This window comes from Amblyomma maculatum, chromosome 10 (assembly GCF_055883805.1).
Source record: "Amblyomma maculatum isolate TAMU_Amacu chromosome 10, ASM5588380v1, whole genome shotgun sequence".
Classification (NCBI taxonomy): Eukaryota; Metazoa; Arthropoda; class Arachnida; order Ixodida; family Ixodidae; genus Amblyomma; species Amblyomma maculatum.
In genome coordinates, this window is record NC_139353.1 from 173,647,956 (window position 1) to 173,670,121 (window position 22,166).

General features: G+C 46.9%; 1 protein-coding gene across 3 annotated transcripts in view; it reads right to left on the reverse strand.

Moving 5' to 3' along the window:
- The window catches only part of Git (ARF GTPase-activating protein GIT1), a 267,395-nt gene that overhangs the window by 174,026 nt on the left and 71,203 nt on the right, over nt 1-22,166 (reverse strand). For all 3 annotated transcript variants that reach the window (XM_084580679.1, XM_084580677.1, XM_084580678.1), the window contains exon 7: nt 14,082-14,176. In XM_084580679.1, coding sequence (XP_084436805.1) covers nt 14,082-14,176 — 95 coding nt within the window. The remainder of the gene's footprint in view (nt 1-14,081; nt 14,177-22,166) is intronic.

The window sequence follows — 22,166 nt, forward strand, 5'->3', positions numbered from 1 at the left end:
GCACTGAATGTTCCATGCTGGCAGCTTCTCTCACGAAATCTGCAACAGCTCTTGGAGGGTCGCGAATGAGGCCAACGAACAGCCGTTCCTTCACCCCACACATGAGGTGCCGTACCTTCGTTGCCTCAGGCTTGGTAGGCTCTGCTCGATTGAAAAGTCATGTCATGTCCTCGAAAAACATGGCCACGCCCTCCTTGGAGTGCTGAGACCTCGAATGAATGGCAATCTCTGTGTTTTCTTTGCGCGCACTCGAGCTGAATGTTGTTCACGGCAAAAGGCTGCCCAGTTGACAAAGGACACCTCGTGGTTCTCAAACCACATCTTGGCCGATTCTTGCAGTGCGAAGTACACATTCATTAGCTTCCGCTCATCGTCCCATTGGTTGAACACGGCTACAGGGTCAAAACTAGCCAACCAATCTTCCACATCCTCGAACCGGTCAACGTGAAATGATGGCGGTGATCAAGGTGCGAGGAGGAAGAACGGTGGGGCATTGCTGGAATACTGACTTGCCTGGCTGCCCGTAGTGGGTGTCATGGCTCACTCGGGTTGAAGGCCTTGAGGCGACGGCTCGCTTTATGGACGGGAGTGGCGTTCGCGCGTCGATGAGCAGCGTCACTGATGTCTTCAAGGGCAACGTACATGAGATTTTAACCCAGCACCTCCACCAAATGTCACCAATAAATGTAGCTAGCAGCAGAACAACCGAGCTGGCCCTTTTAAATAAGCGAAGCTCGAGACGAAGACGACGTTCAGCCACGGCCGCTTGGTGGCGCCAGAAGATGGACAGCGGTGTGGCAATATGTACTTGTGTTGTCGATAAGAATAAATAGTTGTAAGTTTGCGCTTGTGTTGCATGTTGTCCTTCACCTGTCCCTTGTCTAGCAAGTAGTGCATAAATCCCCATTATTCAACATTAGGCAGCCCGTATGTGTTCGCTATGCTTTCACAAAATTATTTCGTGATGAATGTCGCTAGTGTCGAATATTGCAAGAAAATGCAGTGCTATTAGTTGAAAATTGTCACAATCAAAGAAAGCCACTGAAACCTTGTTCGCCCCCCCCCCCCCCCGCCCCCTTCCCCCTCTCCTGAAATTTAGAAAAACAACACTTTTCTCAAATGTTAGAGACTGGTACAGACTCTGAATAGGCTTTGATAGTTGGTGCCTGTCTCACTACTGAGCTCATCCATGACATGAACAACGAAAAAGAAATTGAAATACTGCAAATCCGTAAAGAATTACGGAAAAAAAGCGGCATTGAAGAGGAGAATGACTTTGCTGCAAAAACTGCATATTGCTCAAAGCACTGCTCGAATACGCGTCCATGAAGGAGCTTGGTATTGCATCTGGGTATAGGGACCGGGCGCCCGTTGTATGACGCCACCGTCGCCTCGGGGGAACAGCGCCGCCCGCGGCGGATTGCCGAAACAGCGGAATGCCGAGGCAGCTGAGCGGCGCAGTCGTTGCCGTTCTGCGAGGCGTTTTTGAGCCTGTCCCTACCCGTCGTTTTGTGGTGTGGCTTTGAGAGCTTTGAGCTGCTTTGAGTAATCGCAAGGAGTATTTTTTCACTGGGAAATCTTGAAAAAGAAAAGGACCATTCTCGGCAGGGCGTGCGTTTTTTTTTTTTTTTAAACCGCCCAGCGCATGGTATTTCTGTTATATACTCGAAAATGACACGCGCGTGATTTCACCATGCGCTAGGAACATCTTCGTTAGGCACTTGTTAAGGCAACTTCGAAGATGGGAATTGCGCCTGCACTGCGCGTTCATCTTATATTAGGTCTAGTCGAAACCTGCCTGAAGATCAAATACCGCCGAGCCGTGTAGCCGTGGCGCCGTAGTAGTGGTAGTTGTAATGGTCAGCGTTCATGTAAAATGAAAAAGATGCTGCACCTGTCTTTTTTGGTAATAGCTAGGCTCAAATGATTCAGAGTAGAATAATAGCAAATGACATTCCAGTTTCAACCTTGCAACGAGCTGTAAAAGGAGAAAAATAAACAAGCAAGACAAAAGTAGGATCCTATTTATGGTTGCAATAGCAAACACACATATACTTCCAGGACTTCCTGCACAATTACGCTACAATAGCTCAATGCTCTTGTTGAATACGTCGGAGCTGCTACATATAATTGACTTGGAAAATATTATACTATACATGCCTTTCTCCCGACATGCTGCGGAAGTTGTGAAAAGAAAAAAAAATTAAATTTCCTGCTAGCGTTCTCTCAGCGCAGGAAGTTCAATGCGATTGACCGCACCTGCCTTGAACATCTGAAGGCAATTAGTCCAATACTGTCAAACTGTTAAATACAATCGAAAAAAAAAACACACACAGTGTGATGTGTTGTAAGATAAGCCACCGACAACTAAGAGAGTGTTGTATAGTTAAATGAATCCCTCTGATGGCTGGTTCGCTAAGGCTTTCTCAGTGTACCACGAACTTGCGGGGCCGATACCTAGCTGACCTCTATACCTTATGAGTGTGACGGGACACGACCATGTATATAGTTTTCTATTTGCCCGTAAAGGAATCCGGATAACTGAAAGCCATTCCTTTTACAACTTTGTCACTGCAGCTTGCCGGACTGCTGCTAAATCTGTTTACATTGGCCATAGAAGCAATTTCTGAGAGAGGTTAAACGGTCTTGTCATACTACGCCACAATCAGGAAATCTCACGTTCATTAAAACGCCGATGAGAAACACACATATTTAGGCGGGCCAGGAAATGGACGCTGCTGAGAAAAAAACGTAAATCCGTGTCAGGTGCAACGTGAATACGAAAAAAAAAACTGCTACACGGCCTTAAATAAAAAAACAAAATGCTATGTTTTTGCTCGTTTCCACAAATTAAATGGTATTTTTTTCTTGTTCGACTTTTATATGGAGCCGATAGCAGGTTTTGTGACCATGCGGTATTGATTGAGCTGTGAATGAGTGATTTTATTAGGCGAAATGGACATGCCACAAACAAATGTTAACAAATTCAAAGAGTATCAACGCAAGCTCTCAGCGCATTTTCATTGGTTGACAAACGAAAAGAGAAAAAATGACAAGATCATGGTAATAGGAATTGTTCATGCCTCCTATCTGCTCTTTCTGTTAGGAAAAAAAAGTAAATTATCTTTGACTATGTCAGCGAAAGTATTTGCACAAACATTGTCTCTGCCCATCACTGAAGATCGTAACGCAGCCCGAACGACGATGGTAGAGCTGCCTTTTCTTTTTCCGTGCTGGGGTTTTCTTGTGCACAGGCGGGGAAATGGTAGCGTTGTAACTTACACTGTTGGGTTACTTCGATTTCCAATTGTCAATAAAGTGGCTACAGATGAAGGAGTGCGGCTTCGACTCAGAGACTGTCGTGCCGTCACTCCTGGGGAACAAAAGGCACAGAGCATCCGGTAGCAAGTGGAATTTTAAAAATTCAACACTTTCAATGACCACACAGTAACCAAACATGTAGATTCGTAACTTCGCCTTTCAAAGAACCATGCTTAGGTCACCCGCCACTCGTGCTTCTGTGGAAACCCGTAGAAATAAATCGACTTAAAAACGTCCGATGAGTCTGCGTAGCTGTCAGTGGAGCCAACAACGCACCACATTTTGCCAGCCTTGTTTGGCCAGACTTCATTTCACTGGTATAAAGAAGACAAAGAACGGAAAACGCTGCGGCATCGCCATCAGCATCGCTTGTCTCTGGCGCTCATCTCTCGTGCTGAAGCTGTGCCCTGCGGCTGGCAATTCCACCTTGCTGTGCACGAATTACTGGCAGCGCTAGACATTCAAACCAACTATTAAATCCACATTTCACTTGGTGGAGGTCAATCTGAGGTTCCCTGTACCCATCTCGCCCTGGAACTTCGCAGCAGAACGTTGACTACCCCAATGACGGAGCCGACTTCATTGCACCTACTTTCGCCCGTCACCTGCACAGGTGCGCTTCGTCAACGGGACCCCGCTACCTTCAGTGGAAGCAGCGATGACGACGTCGACGATTGGCTGACCACTTACAAACGGGTCAGCCGTAACAATAACTGGGAAGACAATCGTAAACTCAATAATGTCATCTTTTACTTGAGCGACGTCACTAATCTGTGGTTTCGAAACCTACCACCTGGGCGAATTTTAAGACGAAATTTTCTGATGTCTTTGGCCGGCCCGCCGTCCGAAAACTCCGCTCAGAACAGCGTCTTCAGTCGCGACTGCAGCTGCCCGGTGAAACGTTCACCGGTGAAACATTGAGGACATTGTTGATATGTGTCGTCGCGTTGACCCGACCATGACCGAGGCCGTTAAAATATGTCATGTCCTCACAGGAATTGATGACGGCGCTTTCAACATGCTCATCACGAAAGGCCCCACTACGGTCAAGGAAATCTGCGACCTCTGTCAAAGCTACGACGAGCTCCGGAAGGAGCATGTTTTGATTCGCCAGCCTCATACATCAATCGCTGGACTAGCCGCGGAGAGGGCGTCATCTAGCCTCTCTGAAGACATCAAGGCTTTTGTACGCCAGGAGGTTGCGCGACAACTGTCCCTGCAGCCATATGTTAAGGAGTCGTCAACAACTGGCCTTGTTCCAGAGCTTCGCCGTGCAATCCAGCAGCATGTATTTGAAGTCCTCCCTAATCCTGTTCCTCAATCAGCACCGGTCGCACTCTCAATGCCGTTCCCCACGCCCACAGTTTCATCGTCCGGCGTTGCGCCACTGAGCTACGCTCCAGCATTCGCGCTGGCTCCTCCTCAAGTATTGCGTCGCACGTATGCCGAAGTCACTTCAAGTCCACCGCCTGAGCCAGCATATGCCTATGCTTCGCCCTCCATGCGGTCGGCACCAACAGCTTTTGCTCCCCCCTTGCTTCCGACACGATCTCCATCGCGCAGTTCAGACAACAGGCCTATTTGCTACCACTGTGGCATCCCTGAGCACACTACACGCTACTGCCAGCGCCGAATAAATATGGCCTTTGCTGCACGGCCTGCGCCATCTTATTTGGCCCCCCATTTCCCAGTCCCATCGGGTCCTCCAACAGCACCCCCTGATCCTCCAGACTTCCTCCCTCGTTGTTCGCCATCACCACGTCGCCGCTCCATTTCGCCAATGCGCCGACGACCCGCTACCCAGCCGGAAAACTAACCGCCGCAGTTCGCGAGGCACGAACTGCGTATTCGACAGAGTTTCAAAGTCCTCGTCTTAATCCTGCAAATGTTATTCCTGTCATCGTTGAAGGTGTTCATACTCTTGCGCTCGTCGACACCGGTGCCGCTGTATCAGTTATCAGCCCAAAACTCTGCCGCTCCATTCGAAAGGTGACTATGCCTCTCGAGGGACTATCGATTCGTACCGCATCCGCTCACAGTATACAGCCGACAGTTATCTGCACTGCTCGCGTCTTCATTGCTGCAGCCTTGCACATCATCGAATTCGTCGTTCTCCCCACATGTTCTCATGACGTCGTTCTCGGCTGGGATTTCCTGTCCCAGCATCATGCTATCATTGACTGCGCCAGTCCTCAAGTAGAGCCCTGCTCCACGAGCCGTGTCCTCGTTTTGATATCAAACTCCTCGTAGCTCATGACACAACCATCCCACCCGTTAGCGCTGTTCTGGTTCCCCTCACTGCCTCATTTACCACCGCCACGACAGTCCTATTTGTGCCCTCTAACGTTGTCTGCCGCCGCCGCCACTTACCACTGCCGTTTGCCGTCCTTGACATGAAAAACGGCGCTAGCACACTTCTGGTAGCCAATCCTCTTGCGTCTCTCGCTATCCTGCTGAGGCTGACGCAGCGTAATGACATCACAGGCATGTTTTACACCCAGAAGCAATAAGTAAAAGCTCGTTCATTCGAACTTCACGGGACCGGGAAAAAAGTTCGAATTATCCGATGTTCGAATTATCGAATGGCCTCGAAAAAACTGACAAGAACCATTTGTATTACTGTAAATGTACCGTATTTAGTCGCGTAACGAACCCGCTCGCATAGTGAACCCACCCAGCCCCGATTTGTGCCGACGAATCCGGAAAAAAAAAATAAAGGCGTCAGTCATTAGCGCGTCCTTCCGTTTCGCGCCGTCGCGGTCCACAACACATTTCTTGGCAGTGGGCCAAGATGCTGCGCAGCGATAACGGCGTGTTCCAGCAGGGTGGGGGGAAGCAAATTTGGCAAAGTGCCAGCGCTTGTCCGGTTGTGTAAGCCTCCTTTCAGTACGTTCGCTTTATCATGCTATGAGCGACTGGGGCGGGCGCATCTACCGCCACTCCAATGATCATGATCGGAACGCGCGATAGCAGCAAGCGGCTTTTGAAGCAGCATTATGATTGCGGCTGGCTTGCATGCTTTCATTGACAACTGATGGTTGGAAGGACGGATGGCTATCGCAAAAAAAAAAAAAAAATACCGACGATTACGTTACTTCCTAATGCGAAATTTGAGCGCAGCAAATAAGCTGTTTCACCTTTTCGATAGATTGAGGCAAAGAAATCGAGCAACACATGTATGCGCTATCACAGAATTTTTTCGTCTCGCTCATGGCTCAGAAAGAACTGGCAGATAATTTCGCAGTGGCGAACGGCAGCGGCAATTTCGGCTCGGGCGGTGCACATATACAGATCCGCCGCCACCGATCTGGCTCTCTGATTGCCACCGCACAGGGATTGCATTGGAGAAGGAGCGAAGAAAGGAATTAAGTTCGAGCCGGCGCTTTGACAACCGGAAACTCGCAGGAAGAGGGGGGGGAGGGGGCGGCGTGTACACTCAGCGGCAAACGATGGGAGCAGAAGCGCGCGCAGCAAGCGGACAACGCGATAAAGGGAGGAGGGAAGAGATAGCAGCGACTGACTGATGCTGCTGACGCCGATAGTGAGTCAACCCCAGCTGCGGAGTTAGTTTCAGGGACAACGCCGCCGATGCCGACGCAAACAATATGATACCCTCGCTTCCGCAGCGCCAAGAACCAGGTCTAGCCGTGGGAAGGTGGTCACGTATTCGTCGACGTGCCGGGGCCTACGTGAAATAACCGGCGCGTCGGCAACTGAAGAGCACCCTATCCGCCACACAAGAACGGGGGGGGGGGACCCTCCCTTCCTCTTTCTGCATGGCGGCGACGGTGTTCTATGCAGTCACGTTATCTTGACTCTCTAGCGGCGTCAGCGGCATCCAGCTGTATCAGTCGGTCGCTGCTAGCACTGGGGGGATGAAAGGGGGGCGGAGCTGGTTATGAGGCCGACGCCGACGCGAAACCCAGGAACGGACGCCAAAGAGCTGCGCTCTAAAAAATTTAACCCGTAGTGCCCGTCCGAGATCATAGCCATTTATGGGCGTTGGCTGGGACCGCGCCGACAGTACTTATCCATATTTCCTAATTAACAGGGTTGGAATTAACGAGTATTTAGTTCCGAGCTACGTTGCGCAGAAGAGGGGGCAGGCAGCCGCCGCCGTCGCGGCCATGCACTGACCATGCCGCCGCGGTCGCCGTCCCCTCCCTCCAACGCCGCCGCCCGCCGCGGCGCCGGTTATGGCGCCATTTAAGTTTTTACCCACTTTTCCTTGGTTTTACCTGGTTCCATCTTCTGTCCCCGTTTTGGACGTGCGCAGCCTTTAACTATGCCTTCCGATCGCGGAAGTGTTTCTTTACATATATATATATATATATATATATATATATATATATATATTTTTTTTTTTTTTGCCACGTAATGTGCGCCAAGCCGCCCAGACGCAGCGGTGCGTACTTCGAATTATCCAGCGGAACCGACTCGCGTTCGAATTAATGGGCTTTTTTTATACACAGATCTCTATGGAGCTTGGCCGGACCAAGTAGTCTAGTTCGAATTATCCGAAAATTCGAATTATCGAGGTTCGAATTAACGAGCTTTCACTATCTATGTTTTGCACTTTCATGGACGCATATTTGAGCAGTGTATTAAGGAATGTGCCGGAGGAGCAACGACAGCTATGTCCCTTGTAGCTACGCTGATGCTAACATTCGCAAGAAGTTTTGGCCACGCGGTATCGCTTCACAAAGTAAAATTGGAATGTAGGCAGCGTGGACAAGTCAATCGTCTATTATTTAGCCATTTTTTGCTCTGAATGCAAACAAATAGCACGGAAAGCACAGCACAATGCAGCTAGTGCGATGGCAGCAGCCGTAAGCACAGCCAACTCACTCAAGCCTTAAACATGGCATCGCATAGCATGGTTCGCTGAAGGCCAGATAGATGGCAGCAATTTTGCATAAGGTCTATACCCGTGTTACACAGGCAGTTTCAACTGCCATTCGGTTAAATGCCAGCTCAGCTTTTCAAGACGAGCTAAACAGCAGTCGACTGTAGTTACATGGAACATATCGCGAAACTCAGTTGTCCCTCAGAATCACGTGATCCCGCTGCATGCAAACAGTCTTTACTACAGAAGTGCTTTATTTTTCATTATAATTACTTCGTACATTTGCATGCTTTAAGGGACGACACTAAAACTATTTTCCTTATTTGCCAATCAAAATTGACTCAGCTTGGTGAGTTCGTGCAGTTTTTTGCGAAGATTCCAAAACTGAAATTATTTCATTTGTGATCCAATTATTTCATGAGTAAATTACACCAATTAATCTAACTCTTACAAGAACAAATAAAAAATGACCACTGAAGAAAAACTTCAGATGAACACATTGCTGGACACTAGAAAGAATAAGGAACACAATGTTGCTAGCAGTTTTTTGATTGAGCAATTATTTCTTGTTTTATTGAATAACAAAGTTCAAAGGTCAAAATATAACACTATAATGATCACAAAAAAATAGCCATTTTAAAAATTTTGAATAAGAAATTTAAAAATCTACTTGCAACATTGTGTGCTCCACGTATTTGGCTTCATGCTAAAGAAATTATTACTCTATCTGCAATAGGTGCCGAGATATTAAGGCCGCAAAACTGCATGTGGTCGACAATGCATCTTTTGAGAAAAGAGCAAAAAAGAAACGGGGGATTATTTAACAAACATGCACTGGTGCAATGCACACATTTACAATTTAAAATGGCTACAAACCTCCAGGAATGTAGTCTGCTTTCTAACGTCCATATGCCCCCTCTTTCATTTTTCGGCTGCGCAAGTCACAAGCAGGCGGCTTTTTTTTTTGTTGTTGTTGTTTTTTTGACGTACGTCATTTTGCCACGCCCTTGGATCAAGACCGCGGTGAGGAATGTTCATTGCGGAAAGGAAATGTTAGTTGGAGCTCTTTGCTGCTTTCCAGTGCTCTGCATTTTTTGGGAAGCAAGTGCATTCACTAAGGACTATGAACGAGGTCCGATCGGCGCAAACGCATGGCGAGCTCTACGAAGACGACATGTCCCACAGTTTACGCAAGTTTGACGGCAATTTCTTATCCATGCTCACCTTTTTCAACGCGAATTTCTCCGCCGTATGATTTACACTTCGCCAATCTCGGCAAACTGTTTAGATCTCCGCCTCGCCAAGCGGACTTTCGCCGCACTGCCGTCATCGTCACGAAAATAATTCAACTACCGCTTCGTTGCCGCGAGTTTTTTTTTTTTTGAGCTTCCCTTTCTGCCCATCTGCGATATCACGTGTCACGGCTGGTGCGACCGCGGGCAGTAGCAGTCTCCCGTCCACGGTGCTCCCGTGCTGGGGAACAGGCTAGGCCTACTTCAGGCTCATACGCCCGATCATTCGGTGCACTACTTTTGCTGGCCTGAGTGCACACAGCTGGTGCAGGGCATCACTTTAGATAATTAATCAACAAATTTATTTCTCTTTTTCCCAAATTCTTGCCGTGAATGCACCTCGCAGTTCAGAACCAAGCGCGGCCGGCAACATGTCTCCGCCGTCTCCCCGCGGCTCGGGCACGCAGAGCAGACGCCGCCAGCCAGCTCCACCAATGTGGTGACGCCCTGTCGTCACGTGCAACCCAAAAGCCAACTGGATTGCAAACGCCAAGTTTACGTTTTTTTTTTTCTATTTTTTATGCGACCAATGGCCGAATGTAAACAGCAGAGGCGGCAATTTGAAACGAAAGGCGGCTCTTTCTATACTCCGTTTCATACATCAGGTGCAACGCAGCGAAAGCTACGCAAGTAGTCCGCAAGAAGAAAACAGGAGGCATATCACTACGCGCTCGTTCTTTAGGCGAATGGTTCCTGCCGAAACGGGCTCTATTCCGAGCATACACGTTTGGAATCACATGCTTCGCATGCTTAGACATCTTCACAGAGCGGACCTTATAGAAAAAATGCGCACCAAAGAACCATTTTATCAAAAAGAGATGCGCAGCGGAGGGCACAGCCAGCGCCATCTGGTGGCACAGTTGGCAAGGTTGCGGGGCAGCAAAACGCGGCACGAACAAAAACGACATAAAAAAACATACAAATTAGCCGAATCCGACCTTTTCTCCCTAAAAAAGGTGCTTTTTATGAAGTTGATGGGAAATGTAAAATGTATTAAGCTTGCAGACAAAGCAACTATTATTTTCTCTCGTCAAGAGCAGGCACTATTTTTTATCGCGGATGCGGAAAGCGCAAACATGAGCTGTAGCTTTGGTAGTGTTGCACTTGATGTATGAAACGGAGTATAATGAGACCAAGGCGGCTATGGTGCCGCGCATAGAATGGGAGCTACGCCTCGTGAAAAATGGCTGTTTCGGGGGCTTCTCTCGGCCCAAATTCGGGCGACATCAATTATATAAATTGGCATTGTGACTAAAATACCGATCCTAGAGATGAAAAACTTAACAGATAGGTAGATAAACAGCTACGGATTTCGAAAATCACATTTTCTAAAGCTATTTTTTCCCGATTTTTTGGTCTGAAAGACCCATGTCCCCCCTTAAGTTATTTAATTGTGCATTTTCTCTTCTGAGTACGCGACAACTAAACTCGACACAGAGCCAAGAATCCATTTGGGGCACATTTGGCTTTGCTGCTTAAGTCATTTTTTTTTGGTGCCGCTTTGCGCGCTTGTGTTTTGACACTCGTTTGAGTAGTTGAAGTTGCAGGCTGAGACTTGCGCAAGCTAGGGCAACAACCTTCCATGTGACAGTGGTTGAAAATGCCGCTAGGCCGATGCGGCGCATTCACCGAGAGCATGGAGGAAGGAAGTTGTTTTCTTCCTCCATGGCTGAGAGCCATTTTGTCAGTTGACTGGTTCAACTACGACCGCCGACCTCAGCTGAACTGAACTGCAGTTGAGATTTCAACTGCAGTTGGCGCTGCCATGTAACATCCCTAACAGCCATTCAGTTCAACTGACTGCCCACTGCCCACCGTGTAACAAGGGTATTAAGAGCACTCGGCTCATCGGGCGAGCCTCGCAACAGCTCCAACTGCAGAGGCACCAAGGTCCAGGTACAGAGGCACGATCTGCGTGCGTGCTCTCTCCATACCACTGTTACAACACATGTACATGGGAAAATGTACAAAACTGATGGCTGACGTGGGGCGATCGGCAGTTATCGTCAGAGATAGCACACGCGGAGCGTTCGGTCACTGCGCGCACTATATGGCGAGGCAAAACAGGCGGGACATTGAAGCCCGCCTGTTCGATGTATTCACACAGGCTCACATGTGTTCGCTCGTGGACACTCGCACTGCCCAGCGGCCACAGGAGCACAACTACACTGTCTGGGATTACCCCGTGCGCCAGCAACTTGCGGTGTGGTTCAGATAGCGCAGCGCAGTGCAGTAAAAGATGTTTCCAGGGATCCATTGTGCCCGTATAGCGCAACCGTGCTTTGCCAAGAGCTCGCGTGAATCTGATACAGCAGCGGAGTTCCCCAGACAGTGGTTCGAAGGCGGCTGAGGGTGGAGTGAAGTCACATAGCACGGCACACCTGGGTGGCGGCGGAGTGAGTTCAAGCAGTAGATCCAGGCGTAGACCCAGCAACTGCACCGTTGTGGAAGAACTCAGGAATAGCACATGCAGCTGTCAGTGCAGTTGCAGGGCGGGGATGGTAGCCGCTGCTGCTAGTGAGCATCTCCGGCCACGGAGCCGTCGGTGTAAACGAAGAGGTGGTGTTGAAGTTCCTCGCATATGACGGCTCCAGTCAGCTGCTGCACTGCACTGAGTGGTGTGGTGCGTGTTTTGCCACGACGCCGGCGATCTCTCGCTGAACCTCCATAGCAGCGGGCCAGGGTGAGCAGAGGCCATAAGAGGGCATTACACTAGTGAGCCGCTCCCATGCGCGAGTGGCGATGTCGCAACCGCTGCAACAGTGGGCCGCCGTCCGCTGCGCGCTGGAGGCGATTGATGTGTCAGAGCACCCGCAGTGTGTCCTTAAGTTGTAATAGTCACGCGCCTGCCTTGGCCAAAGTAAATGTGCATTGAAGGAAGGAAAAAGCAAATGCAGAGCGCCCTGCGATGCTCAACCTCCAGCTTCCTCCAACATGGTTTGCACAGCATGATGAGCAAGTAGTGCGTAGAGAATTGCCCCCACGGCTGCGGAGTTGTACAGCCGCAGCGCAGCTTGCTGGGATATGTCCTGGCCTCGAGCAGTGAGCCTGTGCCCGGCGGCAGTGGTCTCTTCATCTGCAGACTGGCCTTAGTCGCCGCAGGTTGGAAGGAAAGGCCCTGGCAGATGTCCATTGAATGTAGACAGCGCAAAAAGAAAAAGTACACAAACGAGCGCTGGGACAAGCAATAAAGCTGCAGTTGAAAGTCTGCGTTTGTTTGTGTGCTTCATATGTCCCCGTCTCTTTTTTGCGCTGTCTACACTTAATGGATTACCAACTTGACCAAGTGTCTGTTTTAGTCTATGTCCAGCCCCAGGTACTGCACCGAACGTCGCCACGTCAGGAGGGTCCCGTCCAGTGTGAGCGACGGTGGTTGCCTGCACGAGCTTGAAACACAGGCCATTGCGACGAACTTGTCCACGCTGAGCAATAGACCTAGGCTGCACAAACAGTCACTCACCGCCGTCAGAGCTCCCTGCAGGCACGCGCGTGGTTTCGCCCGGCAGTCCCAGGCAACACAGAGCAATGTCATCAGCGCATATGAAGATGTACACATGGAGCCAGGTGCCTAAGAGCAGGCAGCCCACCCCCACCGACATCGCCACATTGAACAAAAAAGGTGACAAGACAGAGCCCTACGGCACGCCTAGCTGCATCGGGCCAGGCAACGAGAGAGCACCCCCCCATGAAAATGCGCATAGAGTGAACCTGCAAAAACCAGAATAAGATTAGGATAGAGCACATTTGGCAAGTACTCACAGATTATGACTTGCAGCTTACCAGTATTTTACCTACTGAGGCTGAAACGAGGAGGGTAACAAAAAGAATTCTACTTAAGCTTAGGACAACACAGAGAACTATGGAACGAAAATTGGTAGGAAGCGTGCATAGTGTGTCAGAGAAATAACTCGGGTTAATGACATTCTAGAGAAGATAAAGAAAAAAACAGCCATGGGAAGGACATGTAGCGTGAAGAGAGGACGAACGATGGCCACTTAGGATAAAAAGTTGGATTCCAATTGAAGAAAAGCGTAGCAGGAGGCGGCAGAAAGTTAGGCGGGCAGAGAAGTTTGCAAGGGTCAAGTGGATGCCCGCTAGCACAGGACCGGGTTGGAGTAATATGGTAGAGGCCCTGCAGTGGGCATAGTCCGGCCGATGATGATGACGAGGAGGACAAAAATGAGTGGATGGAAGTCTTCTAGACAGTAAAGATGTACAGGCTATCCTACAATGTGATGGGTGGAGGACGGCAGGTTAGCGAAAAAAAATAAAATATAGGTGGAGGAGGCATCCCCGATTGTGGTGGTGGTCTCATATTTGCCCAACATAGTAATTTCAAAACCAAAGCAGCCACTTTTTACTGTGAAAGCAGCGTTAGCATTCCTCTCCCAGCAATCTGACTTCTGTTAAAGTGAATTGGGGTGCCTCCCCTCCCAACCACCTGCCCATCCACTCACCACCTCCCACACTTCAGCCACCTACCTGCAATCCCGACTTCTAGCCTGCCCATCCACTCATAAAAATAAATAACCATCCAGAAAAATTATGCCATACATGTCAAGCTTCCACTTGGAGTAGAAGTATCCATCAAATCAATCCCTTAATGTAAATGGACATGTGACCTGGGTTGCGTCCACTGAGGTGGTAGGCCAGCCTATCTGTGACCTCGTACTGACTCTCGATGAGGCGGGCCTCCAAGTCTGCATGGCCAGCTTCCCTGGGGGAGCAACAAGAGCAATGTCCTTAGTAGGACAGCAACCTTTTTTTCAATCAACACAATGACATGAAAATGTGTCAGACATATCGGCCTGCTTCGCTTTGCTGGCATGGTTACCTAGCTCAAGTCCTTCCGAAAGAGTGCTTGCACATCCGGAAAGCCCCAGGCACTTCATTAAGGCCCATCCCAAAACTTGAAATCTGAGCTGTGTACTCAACAATTTCATTCACTGCTCTAGTCAGAAATCATATGCCAGTTTCTCAAACACTAAATAGAGCAGGAGTTGCTCATACATAAACTGTGCTGAAAAAAGTACCCCAACAAGCAGCTGGTAGTCCCCTCCCGGGGTAACAGCCTCATCGGAGAGCTTTCACGGGTAGGCTGAAGAAATATGATCAAGAAGCTTGAACGGTTGGGTGAGCTGGTCAGACACACTTGACATGAAAGGTGTGGCAGAAAGAGACTACAGAGAACACACAAGGACCAGCACCAACTTTCAACTTTATTAAGAGGTTGCCAAAATGCGAAATATGTACAAAGCAACACGCCCCCTAAACATGAAGAACACAATTCGCGGCAACAGGTGGAGGCTGAGCGCGATAAGAAACAGCATCTCACGCATGAGCAATAGATCTGCTATCAAGCAAGGAACGGATCACCACACCTGGAAAAACCTTTAGTGTAAAAAGCAACACCCGAAAAAAAAAATTAGCTGGGGTTTAGCTTTAGTTAAACCCGGTAGGTTGTGTAAGCAATACTGCATTAAATCCATTAAGCCATTGGCGTTCTTCATCCGTCTCTTGAGCCCATTGTTGCATCCTGGCTGCAGCAAGCAGACTTAGTTTCTCTTTCTGTTTATCAGACAGCATGTCGAATGGTCGGGTAAAGCGAGTGGACAAGCATTTTTTATACTCAGTTTCCACCTCCTCTCCACATTCCAAAACATCTGGCGCACGCACAGCGCCTACCCCTCAGTGACGCCAGCGCCTCCACTTGGCAGCGTCGCAGCTGTAGCTGCAGCGCACCCTAGGGATGTAAAATTTCCGGAAATTTTGAAGGTTGGAAAAGAAAAAAAAAAGTTTTTTTCCTGAAACATTGGGAAAATTTGAAAAATATCAATTCTTTGTAATAAAAGTGTAGCAGCATTAAAACACAGTCTTTTTTTAGCAGAGTGCTGCTTGTGAAATGTCCTGCCGCTTTTAGACGGTTATAAAATGACCAATGACGCCTTGGTTGGTGCTAGAAGATTGCTGCCATATGTGTTGCAGCCTCCACTACTGCGTCTCAGAAAGAGTTGTCAAATTTAGTCTGTCTGCACATCTAGTGCAGGCACAGGCCCACGGAACATAGATTACAAAAGCTGTGTTCATTCATTCCAACATACAGCCTAAAGTGCCTAGTTTGATGAGCGGCGCCGGACATGAGAGGAGCAGCAATTCGTAGTAGTGCGGGTAGACAAAGTTCTGTGTTTCGTGCCTTTTTTTCCTTAGCGCATTCTTTTTTTTTTCGTCTCATATACATTTTACTATTTGTTTTTTCTGGAAAAATCGTATGCGGGGTTCAATCTATATCTGACTTTTTCTCTGCAATCAATCGTATGGCAGTAAGGTCTGACCATGTTTCTGTGTTTTCTCCTACCTGGTACTAGTCTAGTCTTCCTACATTTACATCTGAATGTGCTTTTTATATTCTTGTGAGTTCTCTTCTACTGTTTGAGGTTTATCTCTTCTTTTCTTGCATCAAACATGGAACCATATCTGCACTCAACATTTCTGTATGTTCATCGTGTTTTTATAAATGCTTACTCTTGCTCGTGTTTTTATTTTTCTCATTCAAATGTTAACATGCAGTTCAAAGTTTGCCACATTTACTTCCAAATAAGCCATGCTTAAATAAATATGGACAATTCTGCATTTTAAGCTATACTCTATTTCTTTAAAATCAGCAGCTTCTTTAAATCTCGTTACTACAGTAACCCATCTGACAAAAAATGCTGTTTTGCATGTGGTCTCAGTTTGTTACATGTGAATACAATAAACGCATGTGAACTGCCAGTTCTCTTCATGTTCTCATAATGATTGGTACACAGGTCAAAGTTCATCGCATATTTAATTAGATCATTGACATACCAAAGCATTCTGCACTGGCAATGTGTTTGTGCTCGCTTCTTCATAGATTGTTCTAATATGTTCATGTTGATTTTCAGACCTTTTTTCTTACAGTTCAATTTGCATGTATTCAAATTTCATTATGTTGTTCTTAAAGGGGTTGGGACACAAAGTTTTGAGGATTTGTAAGCATGTTATGGGATTTCTCTGTATGTGAGGTCACCCACAGCCAAAATCTGGACACAACACACCTTTTACATATAATTTAACTCAGTTCCAAAAGCCGTTAAATACTCTTTGGCCTGATCGAGACGCATTGTTAGCACCATTTAATTTAATGACGTATGAAGCTCGTAAGTATGTCAGTGAATACTAGTGATGTCACATCACAGAAAAGTGACATACTATCAACAACATAAAGATGCGCGACAAGTGCCAGATGCCTCATTGGCGACGAATAGGTTGATCGGCAAGCGCCTCCGCTGGTGGATCGGCATCGGCGCCCGAACGAAACCTTCTCACCAATGTGACTACAAGCTAACTAGATTTTCTTTGTAATTTATTGAAAATACAAATCAAGACTACATTTCGAAACCCTCAGCAGAAGAGGAAAAAACAAAAAAATGCAGCATTTCAGCATCTGCAATGGTTTTAATAGACTAAGCATTTATCACGAACGTTCTGAAGCAAGTCTAATTTGTACAACCAAACCTAAATAACAGCAAATAAATTATAATCTGTATGCAGCAATTTCAGTGCTCTTTCCTACTTAGAAGCAGCCATCTATCAGACACGTTCTAACGCATATGAACAAGGACGAGATGTAGGCGTTTATGTCGGGTGACGTCATGATGCAGGCTGTATTTAATGTGCAATAAATAGCGCTCGTGTTGTCTACATCTCTCTCGTCCTTGTTCATATGCGCTAGAACGTGTCTGCAATGCACCAACTCGCCTAACAATCTGTGCTCTTGTGCCATCTATCAATTAGCACAAATGTTTGTTTCTTTAAGGAAAGCATACTTTATGGTTTTCTTCCAGTTTTCCATGCCTCAGGACAAAAACGAAAAAAAAAAAAAAACTTTTTCCAAAATTTCCTGTTTGTTTCCGGGCCCTCCCATCTCTAGGCGTGGCTACCGATCGGGTTTATCCAAAGGCTTGAAAAGGGGCCCCATCTGAGGTCGCTCGTTTCTATTGCAACGAGATGCAATCTGCGGTGCGGCGTGGCTACCGACCGGGTATACCCGACGGCTTAAAAAGAGGCCCCATCTGCGGTCGCTCTAAAGGTTAAACGTGTCTACCAGCCGGGTTTGCGCCACAGGTTGATACCTGGCATAGTATTGCTTATGCAATAAAAACAACTGGACCACAAAAATGAAAGCCAGCAAGTGAGGAAGGCAATATGAAGTATGGACAAACAGAACAGAAACAATATGACACTTTATTTTAAACCTAACATGAGCTAACCACCGAGAGAAAAAGAAATGAACAACTTAAAGAACATGAGCAAGAAAACTGGCATGCAAAGGAAGAAAGCACCACAATGAGGTTAACACATGAGAACGTGAAGTGAACCGCCAACAACAGCACAGCAAAGCACCAACAATGAATTAAAAAACCACTGCTTAACAGCATGTCGATAAAACCAAAAGTTAAACAGGAAACAAAGACAGGGCAGAGCACTGCGACAAGATTAACATATGAGAATGAGAAGTGAAAAGCCAACAATAACAGGGCAAAAAGTGAACAATTAATTTAAAAACCACCATCTAACAGCATGTTGAATAAAACCAAAAGCTAAACAGGCACAAAAACAAGGCAGAGACAAAAAAAGTTTAACCTATATGCAACGAGTCCTAGACCTTAATTGTACGAAAGGCAGCAAACAACCCCTAATGGCAACTACTGCCTCGGGACCGCTCACATGCAGCCAAGAAACTTAGTTCTTTCTTCGAAATGAATATCGATACAACACTGACACATTTTTTGTCTGCTCTTATTTCCTGTGCTTCTACTATTTCCAGGGTTAGCTGGTCACAGTGGCTGTAGATGAGAGAGAATTTCTTGACTAGTGCTCTGCATTTGCAGGACTTGCAGTACTTGGAAAGATTGCCATCAACTGCTAATTGCCTCAAGGTTATAAAAATAGATCTGCTCGATGAATACCTGCTTCTAGCGTCATTTAACCATGAAGCAAATTACTAACTTAAGTAACACTGCCAATTTGAAGGAGAGCACTTCGTCTCGCTCCACAAGGTTTCGTGACATCTGGCACGTACCTCTCCCCCGTACTAATTGTGGTTTACAGATGCTGCAGTCTAGCCTTCTGCGTGCACTTAATAAGTTTAACCTCATATTAGAACAACTTCATCTCTTATCGAAGAATGGTTTGCATGCAATGCATAGTGGAAAAAAAAGTCTGTTCCCTTTCATCCATCTTCATATTGGGTTTGTTTTGCCTATCTTTGTTTCTAGTTTTCCCCATGTCTTGAGCGTACATTCAACCTTTTATGTTCTTGAGCTGTTTTTGCTGTCCTGCTTTCCAACTTTAAGGGGAAGAGGGGCCAGTTAAGCTGCAATGCACGCAGCTTTTTTCCCACTTTCTTCGCCAAATGCAGTTTTTCAAAACTTCTGTACATGTGTGGTGAAAATAAACTGAAACTTCCTGCGGTGTTCCCTGTGCATGCACCACACATTAACGGAATACTGCAGATGCCTTCTGAGGCTACAAATCTGTTGACCCGTTTGATGGTGCATTGCGGCTTTTCCTTGCAAAGCTTTTAAGGCTTGACGGGAGCCAAGCATACCACTCTGATGTTCGTGCATGCTTTTTTAGGTTGCAAGAAACCACGTGTATATACAATATCACTGCAACCTTAGTTTTCTTGAACTCCTCGCGTTTTGCCTTGAGTTCATTCTTTGCTTCGGTGCTGAAATATGCCTCAATTTGCTGTTTCGTTTGTAGGTTTTTCAGCTACTGGAACTAACAGGTGATCCAGGTAGCCTGCGGAATTGAGACGCATGATTTGAAGGCCTAGGCTGCTTTTCATTCAATGATAGCAAGACTTATTAGGTGCACTGGTGAAGCAATGCTGCACAACAGCTCTCTTTACCAATTTCGAGCGAGAAGACTTGTATGGTAGCCCTTGGGTCAAAGCATCAACACGTGTGGTCTTCTGCGAATGTGAGACGGAGGTCCAGAAACCTAATAGAGCATTCTGAGGGAAGTTCATGGGTCAACTGCAGTGGTTCTAGGCCCACATTGAAGTTTTCTGGAGTGCTGTCATTTTGTAATCTACTAGGACTGGGTTAACATCTATGTATCTAAACACTTTCATGACACCAGTGCCAAGCTACTTGGCCAGGATGGAGTCTCGATTGGCCAAACAAAGCCACTAAGAACCGGGGATATGTTCGATCCGATGCGTATTCCCTGCTTTTGCAAGTAGATCGATTTGTCGTAGCAAACAAGCGTTGAGGCAAGATAGAAGCGTTCTAAAAAGGCTGACTAATTAATACCTCGTGCTTCCTTGGTGCGGGTGTCCTCTGTTTCGAGGGAAAATGGCATTTGCCTTCTCCCAGCTGATAAAGAAGGTAGGTTTGCTGTCTTGCCTTTAAATCTGTACAAAGAAAAAGCCTCTCCTGCCTTAGGGCTTGTTTTTATTCAATGTCCTGATGTATCACTAGCCAATATGAAATCTCAAGTCGGCACTTGTCCTTGTGTGTACTCTGTCCTCGTCTCTTTCTGCCACGCCTTTCATGTCAGGTATAAAATATACTGGAAAAAAAAACATTGCTGCTTTGCTTTTTTTCTTGCCCAAGAGATGGGGTTCAGTAAGTTAATCACATCCTGCACTATTGTACTTCAGGAAACTTGGGCGCAATATAACAGTCAGCACCAAACATGAATGTGCATACGCATTCCACACTGTTTCCTAGTAGGGTGCTAGAGCTTCCAAAGGCAAAATAACTCAGAACGCTGAAAGTGGCAGCTACAGAGCAATCAATTTTTTCCTTCAGGGCCTTCCACAGGCTGCCAGACTTTACAAAAAATTTAACAGGTCTGGCAAAATTTTTGATGAGGCCTGCACAAAATTCGGCACTGACATCGCTAGCATTGTCTCTGGCAGGTGGTGTACAAGATTGAGATGGCAGCTGAACCTACAGCTTGGCCAGTGTGGAAGTTAACATGTCTGCTGGTTGTTCCTATGCTAGTGAGTGTGAGAGGCAATTAGAAAGCAAGAGGATCACTCACAAGAGGTGCCACCTTGAATCTCTAGCATTCCTGCTGGTCCACACTGTCTACGCATGACATTGATGGATTCACAAAATATGGCTACAAGAGACGTGAAAAGCTGCAGTGGTATGTAGGGGCACTGACGGGCATGTGAAAGTGGCTCAGTGGCGAAGCTGTACAGCAAGTAGAGAAGCCATAAGTTGTGCACCTGTCAACTGTGTTCACCCAGTTGGAAATTATGCACACATTTTCTGCCAAGGCAGCACCAACTGTTGGCCGTTGAGCAACAAACCAGAGTTAGATTGAGCGTATGCTGATTCCCTTATGCATCTCCCAAATTCAACAATGTCCAAACCACCACACCAAAGCAGGCAAGCATTGATCAAAAGCCAGGTGACAACAGGAGAGCAGGGCACATGGTTTCAAAAGCAATGCACATGTGAGCATCTCTCGACCAAACTGCAAAATGCTAAGAAGGCTCCACATTTACAATCACGTTGCTGATGCATTGTATGCAAATGGAAGCAGCCCCAAAACATCCTTTTTCTAGCCCTTTCGGAAAGCAGGCTGTTGTGCTGGAAGCGTTTTCCAAATGTGGCATCCCAGACAGTGGGATGCAGCACTCTAGAAGTACTTCCCGAGGCTCTGTGCGACTCTTGTCAAGAGTCAAACTGCCATGGCTCTACTGGCTAGCTTGGATAATGGTATTTACGGGATCGCAGCGGAGCACTCGCTCAACTTCATTTTCTTCTTTCACCGGCTGTGAACGCCTCCGCTTTCACTGTGCGTTATAGTATGATGCCAGACCTGCCATGGCACAACCCAATTCTGACTGGCCAGCAGACAGCTTGATAGAGGCCATCACGATTAATTACCCATCTTCCTCGAATTGGGCCTACAGCATAATATCATTTGTAGTGCTGCTTGCTGATATTGCAGAGCTGGCAATCAGCCCATAAGGTGCCCTAGGAACAAGAACCTGTCTTCACTTTACAAGCGTCCTGGTTCAGAAAACACTGCTTCATTTAGCACATCATAGGGCTGGTGATGACTAAAACAAGCCTGTTTGGTGTTATTAATTCAGAGTAACTAGGCTAAAAACATGCGCTGTTATTGGTGTGTATGTTTCCCTTAATGCGCTTGGTGCTTCGTAACAATGCATGTTTTCGGTACAAAAGATGTTTGACTTTCTTCAGCCTGAATTAATTGTGATAACAAGCACAGCTGGACAACACCCTATGAGGAAAGTAAACAAACATTCAGTGTTATTCACCACTAACAAAAGGCCATTCAGGCTCAGAGTTCCAATGAAATGCACCCCTTTTTGGACTCCGAGCAGACAGAACACACAATTCCATTCACAGCAGTTGCTCCTGATCATCGCATGGAATTCCTTAAGAGAGTCACATTTATTTTCTGACAACTTTTTTAAATAAACGAAAACTCTTCTCCCCAAATCAGATCTGCCAAAATAAAATCAAAGAAGAAACTTTTCTTGAACAGAAACTTTGTTGTTAGTCTCAATTGCGAGCGTCTCCAAAGTGAACTGGTGAACTGGCCATGTGGCTGAGCTAAGGGAGACACTTATGCGTAATTACCGCTCCTTACTCACCAAATCATGTTCGACTAATCATTCAAATTACCAG